This window comes from Galeopterus variegatus, unplaced genomic scaffold (assembly GCF_000696425.1).
Source record: "Galeopterus variegatus unplaced genomic scaffold, G_variegatus-3.0.2 Scaffold454, whole genome shotgun sequence".
In the NCBI taxonomy this organism is placed as follows: domain Eukaryota; kingdom Metazoa; phylum Chordata; class Mammalia; order Dermoptera; family Cynocephalidae; genus Galeopterus; species Galeopterus variegatus.
The window spans coordinates 62231-76429 of NW_007726565.1; the positions used below are offsets into that span (position 1 = coordinate 62231).

Below are 14199 nucleotides of genomic sequence, written 5' to 3' on the forward strand. Positions count from 1 at the left end.
GGCCGCGGCGCCGGGCCTCGGGCGGGCCCCCGTCCCGCCGGTGTCCTCCTCCCTCCGACTCCGCGGCCGCTGTCAGGGCACCGGGAGCGCCCCCAGTGCAGGGAGGGAGGGCAGGTCGGAGATGGGCTCTGCACTCTGCACAGCCCGGGGGGTACGCTTGGTTTTTCCAGTGAGAACCTGTCACCCCTCAGTTGCTCCCGCAGCGTCCCAGGCGTCACCCTCGACTCGTCCCTTCCCTCCACGCCGCACTCTATTCCTGGGCAAAGCTCTCCCTGCAGCAGGAATCCAAGATCCGTTGTCTCTGCTGCCGTCACCGATGTCACCCCCTACCAACTGCCCCCCAGAGTTCAACCTTTGTGGCTCTCCGGCTTAAAATCCTGCAGCACCTCCTCGGTCACTTAGGATCAGATCCAGACCTTATCGGCCCCTGCCCCTCCGCCCTCGGCTTGTGCTGTTCTTGCCCTTGGGCGTCTGTTCCACCTCTAGGCCAGGCCTGGGGCCTTCCATGTAGTCTTCCCTCACCCAACCACAAAGGTAGCTTTTCTTCTCCAGGGGTAGATGAAAATGCTGCAGGTCCAGTCAGGATGATCTTCTCTGTGCCCCGAGGGCCATGACATAGACCAGGGAGCTGACCAGTACAGAAGAGGCCCTCCTTCAGGTGGAGGTGGCTGGGAGGAAGACTTCACCGCACCATCAGAAGGAACCTGAGAGCCTGAGACGAACACGCCATTACTGCAGTTGGCCAAAATGAGGCTGAATAGTCATCCTTAGAAAAGCTGGTTCAGGGCCGGCCTGGTGGCGCACTGCTACAGTGCGCCGCTTGGGAGCGCGGCGGCGCTCCCGCCGAGGGTTCGGATCCCACATACAGACCGGTTCCCGCTCACTGGCTGAGCGAGGGGCAGGCGCGGCACCAAGGGTTGCGATCCCGTTGCCGGTCCCGGTCCGGTACGGGCGCGACACTGAGGGTTGCGGTCCGTTGCCGGACACGAAAAAAGACAAAAAGGAAAAAAAAAAAAAGAAAGAAAAGCTGGTTCAGCGTGTCCCTGCGGTTGGGAGATGCTTTCTAAGGCCCGTTGAACTCTGCAAGGCCATGAGGAGTCTAAAGTCCTCTAAACAGGAAAATATAATTCTTGGCAAGGACTCTGGCTCCTGGCACCATGCCCAGCACTCTCCGTGGAGACTTCATGCCACCACACACTGTCCCCACCAGGCGTGCTATTGCAAATGACACCACTTGACTCACCACCTGAGTACAGAGAAGTAAGGTGATTAACCCACCTTCTTATCTCAATACTGTTGCCCAAATTGCTCCCCATAAAGTCACAGGAGAATAGGTTTTTCTGTTTCCTTAAGGCATTTTCACATATAATTTTCTAAAAGTTAACCAACCATTCAGAAAATTAATTCTTGGCAAGTATTGTTAAAGACTGTGTGGGCTGCTGAGCCTTTGCTGAGGCTGCACAGCTCTAGGGGAGGGACAGTGTTGGAGTGCAGCCAGTGGAGTGTTGGGATACAGGGCCACCTCTGAAATGCTCCAGCAGTGACCTTGGCCCCTCCAGATCATTCAGTCTGTGCAGAAACCTAGCAGTGAGTCTATTGGTGGTTTGGCTGCATGATCCTCATCAGATTTGCTTCTTGCTTTTCCTCCCTCCCCTGGAAGTCATGGGGAAGATTGGGAGTGTTTCAGTCGACCTGCACTCATATTCTCAGCTCAGCCTGGCTGAGTGCCGTGAAGCCCCAGGCCCGTGCTTGGTGCTGGGATGTGGAAGGAAGATGCAGGGCTGCCTGCCTTCCAGGAGACTTTAGTTGGGAGAGACGCAGCTCAGAAAGGAACGGGCTCAGCTAAGTAAATCTTGGGGGATGAGAAGGAGGCAGCTAGGCAGGGAAGGGGGCTCGTTTCAGGTACCTCTGCCTCCCCCCCCCCCGCAAAGCCAACATAACCAAAGGCAAAGAGTTGTCCATTCATTCAGTAAATCAAGTATTGAGCAGCTATCACCAGCCAGGCCCAGCAGAGCCAGTGCCCAGCACTGGAGATATGGAAGTAAACCAGAAGACAAGGCTGTTGTCCTGCAGGAGTTCACATTGTGCTAGAGACACAGACAGAAAGTGGTTTAGGAACACCCCAGCACTCACAGGGAGCATAGGGGTTCCATGCAGATGGATACAGTGGACCCTCTGTGTGAGGCAGGGGGTCCAGCTTGAGAGGGCAGCAGACAGAGCTGTGGGGGCAACCAGTATGTGCAGGTCAGCTGAGGAAAGCGAGGCTTTGCCATCTCAGATTTTGAAAATTCATTTCTCAATATCCCAGCTCATCCAGGAGGCCTCTGGAGTGACCTGCGACCAGAGTGCCCAAAGAGTCCCTTCCACACCCGCTCAGACAGTAGCTCCCACACTGTGCAGTCTCAGGACCCATTTACATTCTTTAAAATTATTGAGGATCTCAAAGAGCCTTTTGTTTGCATGCATTATATCTATCAATGTTTACTATGTTAGAAATTATAATTGAGAAAATTAGAAAATATTAATTTTATTTTTAAAAAAAAACAGTAAACATCCTATGTATTAACAGAAATAATATACATATTTTCTGGGCTGGCCAGTTAGCTCAGTTGGTTAGAGCGTGGTCTTGTAACACCAAGGTCAAGGGTTCAGATCCCCTTACCGGCCACCTGCCAAAAAAACAGACAACCTGTTTCCAAAACAAAAACAATTTTAGAAGAATGGCATCGTATGACGCTTTTACAAACCTTTTCAGTGTCTGGCCGAACAGAAGACAGCCTGGTTCTGGTATCAGCTTTCACAGTCAGTCTTCCAGGACAGAGCCTCTGCGTGGCGCGCTGTGCACAGTGAGAAGATGAGGGTGTAGGAGGCACGGCCATGTGAGAGCAGCTTTGACCTCATGGACCCACAGGGTAGCCAGACCACTGTCTAGAGGTTCCTTCTCCAAAGAAAGGTCACGCCGATGACAGGGTCACCAGGAGCAGTGAGCCATGCCGGCTGGCGCAAGTGAAGAAGACAAGACCCTCGCAGAGCCCTGAGCAGGCATGGCCTGGCCTGTGGGCACTGCTTGCTCTGCGGGTCTGCTCCATGGGTCCCCTCACTGCAACAGGGCCACCCTGGTTGGCCTGACCTCTGGCTCAGCAATCAGCCTCTAGGCTGCACCTGGATCCTGGAGCCACTTTCCTGAAGAGGATACACCAGCCCGTGGGTTTCCCTGGTCAGATGTTCCAATGGGGCTCTGGGCATGGACATGGAGCTCGGAGGCCGAGGTGACCTGTTCAGATGCTGCAAGGCTGCTGTGACCATTAGCCAGGTGCAGAGGGCCTGTCGTGACCCTGCTCCAGCTGCCAGGCACCCACCTTTCTTCAGCCTTCCTCTTGATGCAGACACACAAGAGGCTCGGCCTGAGTGGTCTTGTGGCCCTGCCCCTCACGGAGCCATCCTGAGGCACCCCTGTGGGTCCAGCCCCACCGACAAATCCCTCTTGGCTTCCCACCCACTCCTTGCTCCCTCCCTCCTCTTGACCACACTCTCCTCTGATGTCACGGTTTCCAGCATCACCTACCTATCCCAGCGTACCTCACAGGCGTGTTTTCACATGTTCCACAAATACTGTATTTGGGAGGCAGAAGTGGCGGGGACAGGGTTCCTGTCTTCCAGAGCTTTAGTCCGCAGGTGGAGCGACACATAGGACCACAGCAGCAAGCCAGACCAAAGAAGGACAATAAAATGCCATTCCAACAGAACAGGGCTTCAGCCTGAATTCAGTCCTCAGTGTAGAAGTTCAATGAGGAGGGAGACTCGCACAAAGGCCCCAGCAGGCGCCAGGCACAGCTGCTTCCTGGGTGGCTAGCCCTGTGGCACCTCAGCGGCCCACTGGGAATGGGTGCTCCCTGGCTTCACGTCCTCCAGGGACAGCCATCCTGGCCACAGGCTGGTGCCGAGAGCCGCAGCCTTCCCCCACCCATTGCCTTCTCTGGGCTCAGCCTGTCTTCTGGACTGTTTGGAGCCTGTTGCTTAGTGTCTGTGCTTTCACTGATCGTTCACTTCACAGGGCGCAAGGCTTATCCAGACGGTCATTCAGCAGGCACTATAGGTGGGACACAGGCCCTGGTGGAGCTGGGAGGGTCTGGCGGGGAGCTGCCACAGTGTGGTCAGGTGATGTCTGAGCAGAGACAGGAGGGGTTGAGGAGGCTGGGGGAGCAGCATGGCCTGAGACCCTCTCCTGGGGGGTTTGTAAAGGAGGTGGAGGGCCAGCCAGGCAAGAGAGGAGGCTGCGGGTGGCCCTGAAACCCCTGAGATCCCTTCTGATGCTCAGGCAGCAGACCGTCAGGGCTGGTGGAAGCAGGGAGGCACAGCCAGTCTGGGCAGGAGGCAGCAAGGCTTGGCTGGGTAGCCACGAGGACAAGAGTTGTGAGAGAAGAGTCAGGAAGCCCACCCAGTTATGCTGGCCTTGGGCTGGTGGGGCAGTGCACTGGGGCCTGGTGCCTGGAGGTCACGGAGAGGAGGAGCCAGGAGGGACTGAGCTGGAGGAGATGGCACATGGGTAGGGAAGTTGGAGGGGGGCCAGGGGCCCAACAGACTCCGCACCTGCCGCGTCACACCTGCTGATGTTGGTGAGTGGTGTCCCCTCCTCAGGCAGATGCAGTGTCAGCAAGTGCTCTGTCTTCCTCTGCAGCTGGTGTACCCGAGCAGCTTCCAGCTCACAGACAAGGAGGTGGGTCCCACCCTCTTGGGAGCGGACACTGCCCAGGAGTGAGTCGGCCCTCACTGAGTTTTGTGTATTTCAGAAAAGCAGCATCTGCTACCTGTCCTTTCCCGACTCCCACTCAGGTAGGTGACCCCAACTCTTCCTGGGGCTGGGGAGGTGATAGGCTAGATGGGGAGATGGGGCCACCTGGAAGCCCTGTAGCCCAGGCCAGGGGCATCACGCCATTCAGGGTCACCAGGGTGCCACAGGGATGGGTAACACCAGCCCTGCTCCCCACTCCATGGAGACACCCAGAGTCCCATGCTGCGGCCGGGTGGCCAGGTTCCCCAGATTCACGTGAAAAGAGGTGTCTCTGGGCAGGGGGACTAGCTGGGTCTGGTCTCCTTCACCCCACCACAGCAGGCACTAGGAGCTGGGTCCACCCTCCTGCTCCCAGCCCTGGAGCACTGGTTTCTGGGCAGCCCTCCTCCAGTGCCTGGTTTTCTGTCCTAGGCAGTCTGAGTCACCTCCCACAAAGAAGTCGAAGGTGCTTCTCTGTGCTGAGTTTATTCTGAGACCCTTAGGTTGGGGGCATGCAGGGAACAGGGTGGAAGCCCAGTGGGAAACAGACCCCTGAGGCTGGGCTTTCTGGGGCATTTATGCCAGCAGAGGCCAGCCCTGCAGAGGCCCTTGCCCCTAGTCCCCAGCTCCAATGCTGGCAGGGCCGGCTCCCAGCTCTGACATACGCAGGGGCTGCCCCTTCTCAGGCTGCCTTGGGGACACTCAGTTCAGCTTCCGCATGCGTCAGTGTGGAGGGCAGAGGAGCCCCTGGCATGCCGACGACGGGCACTACAACAGCAGAGCTCCCGTAGCGCTGCAGGTGAGTGATGGGCTGCCTCTCTGGTCCACTCCTCCCCTGCTCCGCAGGGGCCCTGCTGGGGTCAGGCTGGTGTGCGCAGCCCGTTCAAAGCACCTGGGTCCTGTGTGGTAGGAGAGGTGCCGGCCAGGCCCATCTGGTGGGGTCACCAACTTCTGTGAGCCCCGCTGGTCCCGCAGGCCCCGCAGGCCCAGGCACCTGCTCAGCTAGTGGAGGGCCAGCTCTTCTTGGGACTCACCAGGGTCCCTGGAGCTTTTCCTTTGCACCACGCATCCGCGGCTGGGCATCTTATGGTTGAACAGGGTGTGGCTTGATAAGCAGGGGCCTGGATGGCCTCTAGGGCTTCTGGCCCCCAACCCCTCCATGTGTGCTGACCCCTTGCTGTGTCAGCAGGGGTGTTCCCTTCTGTGGTGTTGCCCACCTCTGAGCCAGGGACCCAGGTCCGTCCTGGGGAGGCCTCCATCTTGGTGGCCAGAGGGTAGGCCTCAGAGTGCTGGACAGCAGCTCTTGAGCCTCCTCGTTCCCCAGGCTTCCCCACCTCTGCACCCCCTGCCCCTGCTTCTTGCCAGCCTGGGTCCTGCATCTAGCAGGATGGTTGGGGCCGGGCATGGCCTGCTAACCCCATGCTCCTTCCAGAGGGAGCCAGCACACTACTTTGGCTACGTGTACTTCAGGCAGGTGAAGGACAGCTCCATGAAGAGGGGCTACTTCCAGAAGGTAAGCCACCTGGCCACGTGGTGGCACCACTGAGAGGCAGGGGCTGGCAGCAGCAGGAGAGGTTGTGGGGCGGGCTGGGGGTCCGGAGCCTCCAGGATTGCCCATCTCTCCTGCAGCCCCACCTGGGCAGCAGGGCCAGTTATGGTGTGACACTATGCCCAGCACAGCACCCGAGGCCGTTGTGTCTGGGTCCAGGACGCCCTTGTTCCTCACTGCTGGCTGGAGGTTCTCATCACACTTCCAGGGTTAGGACAACTTCAGTCAAACACTGAAAGCAAACACTGGGGAGATCATTTCAGAAATCTTGGCCACTATATATTTCCCTCTGAAGGCCCTGGGGTCCTAGTTGGGCCACTCCTGGGGCAGCTCTCCTGTGGTGTTCGTGGGACGTGCTGCCTTGAGCCACCTCTGGGTAAGCTAGCTTCAGGGGTCCCTGCAGCCTCCTGTGTGGCCAGGGTGACATCTGAAGCCAGGTGCCCTCTGACCAGCCGTGCCGTCCACAGTCTTTGGTCCTGGTGTCCCGCCTGCCCTTTGTCCGGCTGTTCCAGGCGCTGCTAAGCCTGATTGCCCCCGAGTACTTTGACAAGTTGACGCCCTGCCTGGAAGCAGGTGAGTGGCCATCAGGCAGGGCCAGCACACTGTCATCCCAGTGCAGCCCTGGCGGGCTTCAGCACGCAGTTTTCCCTCAGGGAGGGCTCCTGACACTGGCCACCTATGTCCACAGTTTGCAATGAGATTGACCAGTGGCCGGCCCCCCTGCCAGGGCAGATCCTGAACCTACCTGTCATGGGAGTTGTCATCCAGGTGAGGGCTGACCGGCTAAGGAGCGGGCGCCATGGGTACATGGAGACACCCAGCCCCTGGCAGCTGCTCCCTTCCTCCCCAGGCACGCATCCCATCCAGGGTGGACAAGCCTGAACCCAGTCCTCTGAAGCAGAGCAGCCAAGAGGTGAGGGCCGAGGGAGGGGGCTTCACCTGAGCACGTCTCACTCCTGGGCCAGGTGGAACACACCTGCCTCCCTGGCCCACCCTGGGGTGGTCAAACCGAGGCAAAGCCTTGGGCCATGTCTCAGTGCAGGGCTCGGTGCTCCCCACCCTCCCCGGGGCTAAGTTGGGGAGGGGGGCAGGACAGGGGCTGCGAAGCTCTCCTTGGCCTTGACCCATCCTCCTTCCCTCAGAGCCTGCTGCCAGCCCCTGTGGTCCTTGCCAGCGTCCATGAGCTGGACCTGTTCAGGTGAGCCCTGCAGGGTGCTGTGCACTGCTGCGGGAGAGGGGCTGCTCACCGTGAGTGATCCTGGGGACAGTTCTGCAAGGAGAACTATGTAGAAGAGAAAACGGGTGCCACATGTCTGCACCCAGAGGAGGTGGGCACAGCCAGCAAGAAGTTCCAGAAAGCAGATGGCAAGGAGAGGCTGTCGGGAGACATCCCTGCCTGAGGCCCCTCTGCCTCTCTAGGCATGTCTACAAGGGAATCTGGGCCCAGCAGGAGCCAGGGCTTCAGGCTCAAGGCATAGGGGACACAGCGTGATGGGCAGCAGGGGTCTGAGTGGATGCATGCCCCAGCTTTGAGGCCACTGCAGGACTGTCAGCTCCTCACAGGCTGGGACCAGATCAAGGCCCCCACTCCCAGGGTCAGGCCCAACTCAGGTGGACTGTCCAGAGCATGGGTGGCCCTGGTGGCCCAAGACGCACACTCATCTTCAGATGTCCTCCTCACCATCTTCCCACTGGGGTGATGCCCCATGTTCAGCGGAGGCTGGGCCTGGCCTGTGCACTAGAGAGGCTCCAGGGCCAACCTGGGGGTGTGGGCGGGACAGGGAGCGTTGGCCTCCTGCCTGACCCCCCACTGCCCTGCCTGGCACCAGGTGCTTCCGGCCCGTGCTGACCCACGTGCAGATGCTGTGGGAGCTCATGCTCCTCGGGGAGCCCCTGGTGGTCTGGGCACCCTCGCCCGACGTGTCCTCAGAGCTGGTGCTGGCCCTGACCAGGTACCTGTCTCATCCCAGTCCCGGGCTGGTGGCACTGGACGGTCCTGGCTGTGCCCAGGCTGCCCCCGCCTCACCTGTTGCCTGCTGCCCCCACCCATGCAGCTGCCTGCAGCCCCTCCAGTTCTGCTGTGACTTCCGCCCCTACTTCACCATCCATGACAGCGAGTTCAAGGAGTTCACAACACGCACACAGGCCCCGTAAGTGCCGAGCCCTCTACCCGTGCCCGCCTGGCCTGGTGTGGCTCCCATGCCCCCCATGCCCGCCCCACCTGGGCCTCTGCCTCTTCTCTCTCTCTCTCCAGACCAAATGTGGTCCTGGGGGTCACAAACCCTTTCTTTATCAAAACACTCCAGCATTGGCCCCATGTCCTCCGGGTCGGGGAACCCAAGATGTCAGGTGAGAGGTCTGGGGAGGTGCAGGTGGGGGGCTCAGAAGCCTCTTCCAGCGCAGAACCTTGGGCGATGGTCTGGGCCCTGGGACCTCCTCTGAGCCCATGGGTGCAGCCAGAGCTTGGCACTGAGGCCTGGCCACTGGGCATGTCTCCTAGGGGACCTTCCTAAGCAGGTCAAGCTAAAGAAGCCCTCAAGGCTGAAGACCCTCGACACCAAGCCAGGTCTGTGCTCCCCTCAGGCTGGAGCCCCCTCCCTGCAGAGGGGCTGTCTTGCACTTGACAGGTCCCCCCTGCTGACCCCTCCCCGTCTTCCAGGACTCAGGCAGCAGAGCTCAGAGTCTTCACAGGGGTGGGGACGTTTTCCTCTTCAGGGAGCCTCTCATGTTTAGGGTCAAGGCGGGCGATGTGTGTCCAAGAGAAAGGGGCTGCAGGCAGATCAGACACCACCCTTGCCCGTCGGTGGTCTGTGGTAGTGTGGGAGGGAGGACCCCGAAGGACAGGGCCGCAGCTCTGCCCTCCCACCAGGCCTCTACACTGCGTACACAGCCCACCTGCACCGGGACAAGGCGCTGCTGAAGCGGCTGCTCAAGGTACCAGCTGGTGGGGGGCCAGGCACACGGGCGTGTGGAATGGCATGAGGGGCCAGGGGGGTCTGGGCTGCCCTGGGGCTCAGCGCCACATCTCCCCTGCAGGGTGTGCAGAAGAAGCGGCCATCAGAGGTGCAGAGTGCCCTGCTGAGGCGGCACCTCCTGGAGCTTACGCAGAGCTTCATCATCCCCCTGGTGAGGCCCAGGGCAGAAGGGGATAGTGCCTGGGGGCCGCAGCCCAGGCTCACTCCCCTTCCACCCCCAGGAGCACTACATGGCCAGCCTCATGCCCCTGCAGAAGAGCATCACACCCTGGAAGGTGGGCATCAGGGGAAGGTGGATTTGTGTCCACAACCCAGAGAAGGGAAGGTTGGGGGATAGGTGGCCACTAGTAGTAGAGGTGGGGGTCCATGGGCGTGCAGGACCCACCAGGCTCGAGGCCATCCCTGCCCCCACCAGACATCCCTCACGAGGGAAGGTTGGGGGATAGGTGGCCACTAGTAGTAGAGGTGGGGGGGCCATGGGCGTGCAGGACCCACCAGGCTCGAGGCCATCCCTGCCCCCACCAGACATCCCTCACAGGGCACAGAAATGGGGGCCAGAGGGAGGGGGTCTTACAGGAACCCTAGAGGGACTTGGGGCCTCTTCCCTGGGAAGGGCCATCCTGGGATCTGTCCCAGGCTGGGAGGGCCCCAAGGGTCTTCAGACATGGCGAGGAGTGTGTCTGGATAGTGTACTGGGAGGAGGGTCCCAGCCAGCTGAGGTGCTCACCTGGCCCCTGTCTCAGACCCCCCCCCAGATCCGCCCCTTCAGCCAGGATGACTTCCTGCGTAGCCTGGAGCACGCGGGGCCCCAGCTCACCTGCATTCTCAAGGGAGACTGGCTGGGCCTCTACAGGTGGGTAGATGGTGGGCGCAGGTGCTGCTGCCTACTCCTTGGCACACGGGGTCTGCCCCACAGCTGCCGCCTCTCGACACCCACAGGCGGTTTTTCAAGTCCCCCCATTTTGACGGCTGGTACCGGCAGCGGCACAAAGAGATGGCCCAGAAGCTGGAGGCACTGCACCTCGAGGCTATCTCTGAGGCGGTGAGAGAGGGCCAGCTGGGGGTGGCCCAGGGCAGGGATGAGGGCCTCAGGGATGAGGACTCGATCTTGTCCCCAGCAGAACATTGAGACCTGGATGAAGGACAAGTCTGAGGTGGAGGTGGTAGACCTAGTCCTGAAACTTCGGGAGAAGCTGGTGAGCTGCCTCCTGGCTCTGCCCCAGCCACCACCAGCCCGGCAGGGAGGTGCACCTGTCCCTGACCACTGCTTCCCCTGCAGGTGCGGGCGCAGGGCCACCGGCTCCCTGTAAAGGAGGTGACACTGCAGCGGGCACAGCTCTACATCGAGACGGTCATCGGCTCCCTGCCCAAAGACCTGCAGGCCGTCCTGTGCCCTCCCTAGGATGCAGCTAAGATGCATGGTCCAGGAGTCTGGCCAAGCCTCCTTCTCCCCATGGGGGTGGCCCTCAGCCAAGCACAGGCTCCCAGCTTTGGCCCCCAACCCAGGCGATGGCCCCCTCCGCTGCACCACCATTGTCCCCACAAGTAAACGCAATATTTGGAACCACAGCCTGGTCCCTGACTGTGGGGGGGCTGCGTGCTGGCAGAGCTCAGCCTCCTCCTGTGCCCCACCTGCTTTCCATGGGCGCAGGCTGGGGGGCAGGGCTGGGCTGTGAGCCCTCGCTGATTTGGACGTACCCACCACCCGCTCCGTCCTGGCGCCCATCTGCCTGAGCGCCATGAGCCCCAGGCATTGTATTTGATGTGTCCTGTGGCCCCCATAGGCTGCACAGTCAGGACCGAGGGAGGCAGCTGGCAGGGCCAGCCCTCTTCTCACTCGGCCCACCCACCCGTCTGCTCTGGGGGTGGGAGGGGTAACTTGCACACAGTCATTGACCTGAGAGGGGCAGAGGCCGCTTTGCAGCGTGGGGAGCTCTGCCCACTGTCCCTGGTCTCCCCCAGCCCCCCGAGCCAGGGCTATGCTTTGTTGGGAGGGTGCGAGTGGTGCCATGGGGACAAGCACCCTTGCGGGGAGAGCAGGCTCAGCCCGGCCCATGGAGGGTCCACAGCATCATCCCAGTTCCCACTCCTGGAGCAGCTGCGTCATCCCACCTGAGATGGGCAGCCGACGGGCACTCCAACTGTCCCCCTTGTGTCCATCCACCCCCCACATGCAGCCTGAGGGACTTTGGACTCTAGCCTGACCCTGCCTCCTGACCCTCCTCCAGCTGGAGGCCTCCTGTCTCCTCTGGCCTCAGGGCGCATGTGAGCTCCTTGGCAAGGGGTGAGGGTCCCTCAGAGGTGCCATCTCCACGTCATGCACTCCCTCCTGCAATGCCTGCAAGCACTAGGCCAGCGGGGTATGGTGTAGTCACTGCTCAGCACAGTTGACAGCATTGTCAGGGCCTCTGGGAGGGTGGACATTAGGGTGTGGACCCAGAACTGCAGCCATGCCCCAGCCCAGCATCGCCCACTGTGTGCCTGTGGGTGAGTCTCCTGACCACTCAGACCCTCAGACTCCTCATCTGAAAGACCAGGCTGCGTAGATGTTTGACAGAGGAGCTACTGCCAAGGCCTTTTCACAGACTGGGCTCTGCAAGGCCTGGGTGGCACTCTGGCTATCTCCCTGCGCCAGGGCCCTGGCAGGTGAGCGGGCAGAGAGCTGGGGGACTGCATCCCTCATCCAGTGTGACTGTAACGTGTCATGCGTTCTCATTGGTAACCCCAGATCATCACATCCTCTAGAGAGGCGGGGTGAATGGAGCTCACTTTCTGACCTTCCACGCTGGGTGTGGCTGGGTCACGACTCCAGAGTGCTGATGGGTGGTCATGTGTGCCAGGCACTGTTGTCTGAATTTAGCACGTGTTGACTTGTCCAGCCCTGACTACAGCCTAGGATAGCCTGTCACTGTCCCCATTTTACAGACAGGGGAATGGAGGCGTGGGGGAGGATGACAGAGGTGGGCAGTTGAACCCAGACAGTCTGGTGCAGGCTCCGAGGACATGACTGCAGTTAAATAGAGCAGAACAGAGGCAGACAGAGGAGGAAAGGGCAAGCTGGAGACCCCAGAGTGAGAAAGGTACAGCCCCAGCCCTGCGTGCAGCTCCAGGCAGCCTCCTGCAAAGGGTGCGGTCTCTAAAGGAGTCTATAGAGATGCCAGCACCTTCCTGTGTGACAGCTGGAGTGCTGACCGCCGCAAGATGGGGCTGAGGGGGGTAGCGGAGATTCTGCCCGCCTCAGAAACTGAGGACCACCACTTCAAGGTGTTGGCTGCTCAGGAAGATGGCCCGGGCCCCTTCTCACAGTTGTGACCCCACCCTCAAGGAGTATGCCCCAGATGTTGCTCCCGCATGTGCTTCCCCATCCAATGTGGTCACCTCACCAGGTTTTCGGAGGGCTGTTGTGCAGCATGCAGGGCTGTGGGACCTACAGGGACCTGGGCCACTCTCAGTCCAGGAACGCCCACCAGGTTCCCCTAGACCTGCATCCTCCCTGAAGGGCTGTGGTTGAGGCCACACAGCTGTCCCTCACTGCAGCTTGTCCTCAAGAGCACTGGGGGTGTGTTTCGGGGAGGAAGGGACACCTGGCAAAGTGGGCAGTGCTGCTCAGGGCAGAAGCCAGGGCTAAAGCAGGTAGCAGTGGTGGGTCCCGGTCCCTCTCCCTAAGGGCCTGTCCCCGACCTGTGTCGGGGAGGCCTCCGTAGAGCACAGACAGGAGGGTGGGGGTTATAGAGTCCTGCCAGCTCCATCCTGTCCTCCAGATGCCCCCTCGTGCCCTCCCAGGATCAGGTCAGCTCTGAGCTGCCTGAGCTGTGACGGGTTGGGTTATGGCCCTACCTCTTCCTGCAACAGCAGACAGAGGCAGGCAGTGGACGGAGAGGGAGGAAGGGCCAGATGGCTCCAAAGAGGCCACCCACCCCCACCAGGGGATCCCCATGGGCAGGAGGGCCTGGGTGTGCAGAAACTAGTTGGTCTGAGAGGGTGGGCTGATATCTACACAATGGAATACTACTCTGCTATAAAAAAGAATGAAATACTGCCATTTGCAGCAACAAGGATGGACTTAGAGAAAATTTTATTAAGTGAAATAAGCCAGGCACAGAAAGAAATATCACATGTTCTCACTTATTTGTGGGAGCTAAAAATAAATAAATATACAAACAAACGGGGGTGGGGTGGGGGGGTTAGAAGACAGACAATCACGATTCCTTGAACTTGTTAAGACAAGTGAAGAGATGGTGGGAGGACGGAGAGCGGGAGGAGGGAAAGGAGGAATCATGAAAGGATGGGGTGGCTGCTGTGGTCACCGAGGCCTCCTGAGAGGCCCAGACCACAAACCCCAGAGGCTGGAGAGGGCTGCGAGCGGCCCGGTGGGGGCGGGGGCGGGGCTGGGGACAGGAAGGACAGCTCTTCACCCCCCCCACCCCCCACCCCGAGCTTCCTGCCTTCTATTTAAAGACTCTCTTAGTCTGGGATGGTGGCCTTCCCACAGTTTGGGCATCAAAATGTCCATTTGTGACACAATGATTTCTAACTTACTCTTTCAGTAAGTTGGCAGCCCTGCCGACCCTGGTAATGTTGGGGTTTTCTGTGCTCGGGGCTGGGACCCCTCAGGGAGCGGTCCCATCGCACCCCCTGCAGACACCGAGGACCCCGTCCCCGAGGCTGCTGCAGATTTCTCCCCAGCGTGCGCTTTCCCACAGCTATGGTCACCCCACAGGTCCCAAAGAGGGCAGCGGGGTGCCAAGGACGAGTTGCGGGGCCTCCCCAGGTGCCCGCTTTCCCTGCGAGGTTGTGGGGCCGCCGCTCCTGGGGAAGGGTCCGGGTCCCCCGCAGACGGCAGGGGTGGGGTGCGGGGCCCCGCCCATCTCAGAGAGGACCCGCGGGACTCCTGGGGACCCTCG

The 14199-nt window shown here is 60.3% G+C and overlaps 1 protein-coding gene across 3 annotated transcripts; it reads left to right on the forward strand.

The window, feature by feature from the left end:
- The first annotated feature begins 999 nt into the window (after positions 1 to 999).
- DENND6B (DENN/MADD domain containing 6B) lies at positions 1000 to 10864 on the forward strand. 3 transcript variants are annotated; one of them, XM_008568936.1, is made up of 21 exons: positions 1009 to 1265; positions 2756 to 3313; positions 4679 to 4717; positions 4791 to 4833; positions 5458 to 5570; positions 6204 to 6284; positions 6788 to 6893; positions 7009 to 7088; positions 7171 to 7233; positions 7463 to 7518; positions 8150 to 8272; positions 8375 to 8470; positions 8575 to 8669; positions 8821 to 8886; positions 9190 to 9254; positions 9357 to 9446; positions 9517 to 9570; positions 10039 to 10148; positions 10235 to 10337; positions 10414 to 10491; positions 10575 to 10864. In XM_008568936.1, the coding sequence occupies exons 2-21, from the start codon at positions 3245 to 3247 to the stop codon at positions 10695 to 10697; spliced, it is 1653 nt and encodes a 550-aa protein (XP_008567158.1). In that variant the 5' UTR covers positions 1009 to 1265; positions 2756 to 3244; the 3' UTR covers positions 10698 to 10864. The 3 variants fall into 3 exon arrangements, 2 of the variants coding, with proteins under 2 accessions (XP_008567158.1, XP_008567159.1); XM_008568937.1 differs by having other exon boundaries at positions 1010 to 1265; positions 10417 to 10491; XR_550230.1 differs by lacking the exons at positions 10414 to 10491; positions 10575 to 10864 and having other exon boundaries at positions 1000 to 1265; positions 9036 to 9254; positions 10235 to 10324.
- Positions 10865 to 14199: the final 3335 nt, after the last annotated feature.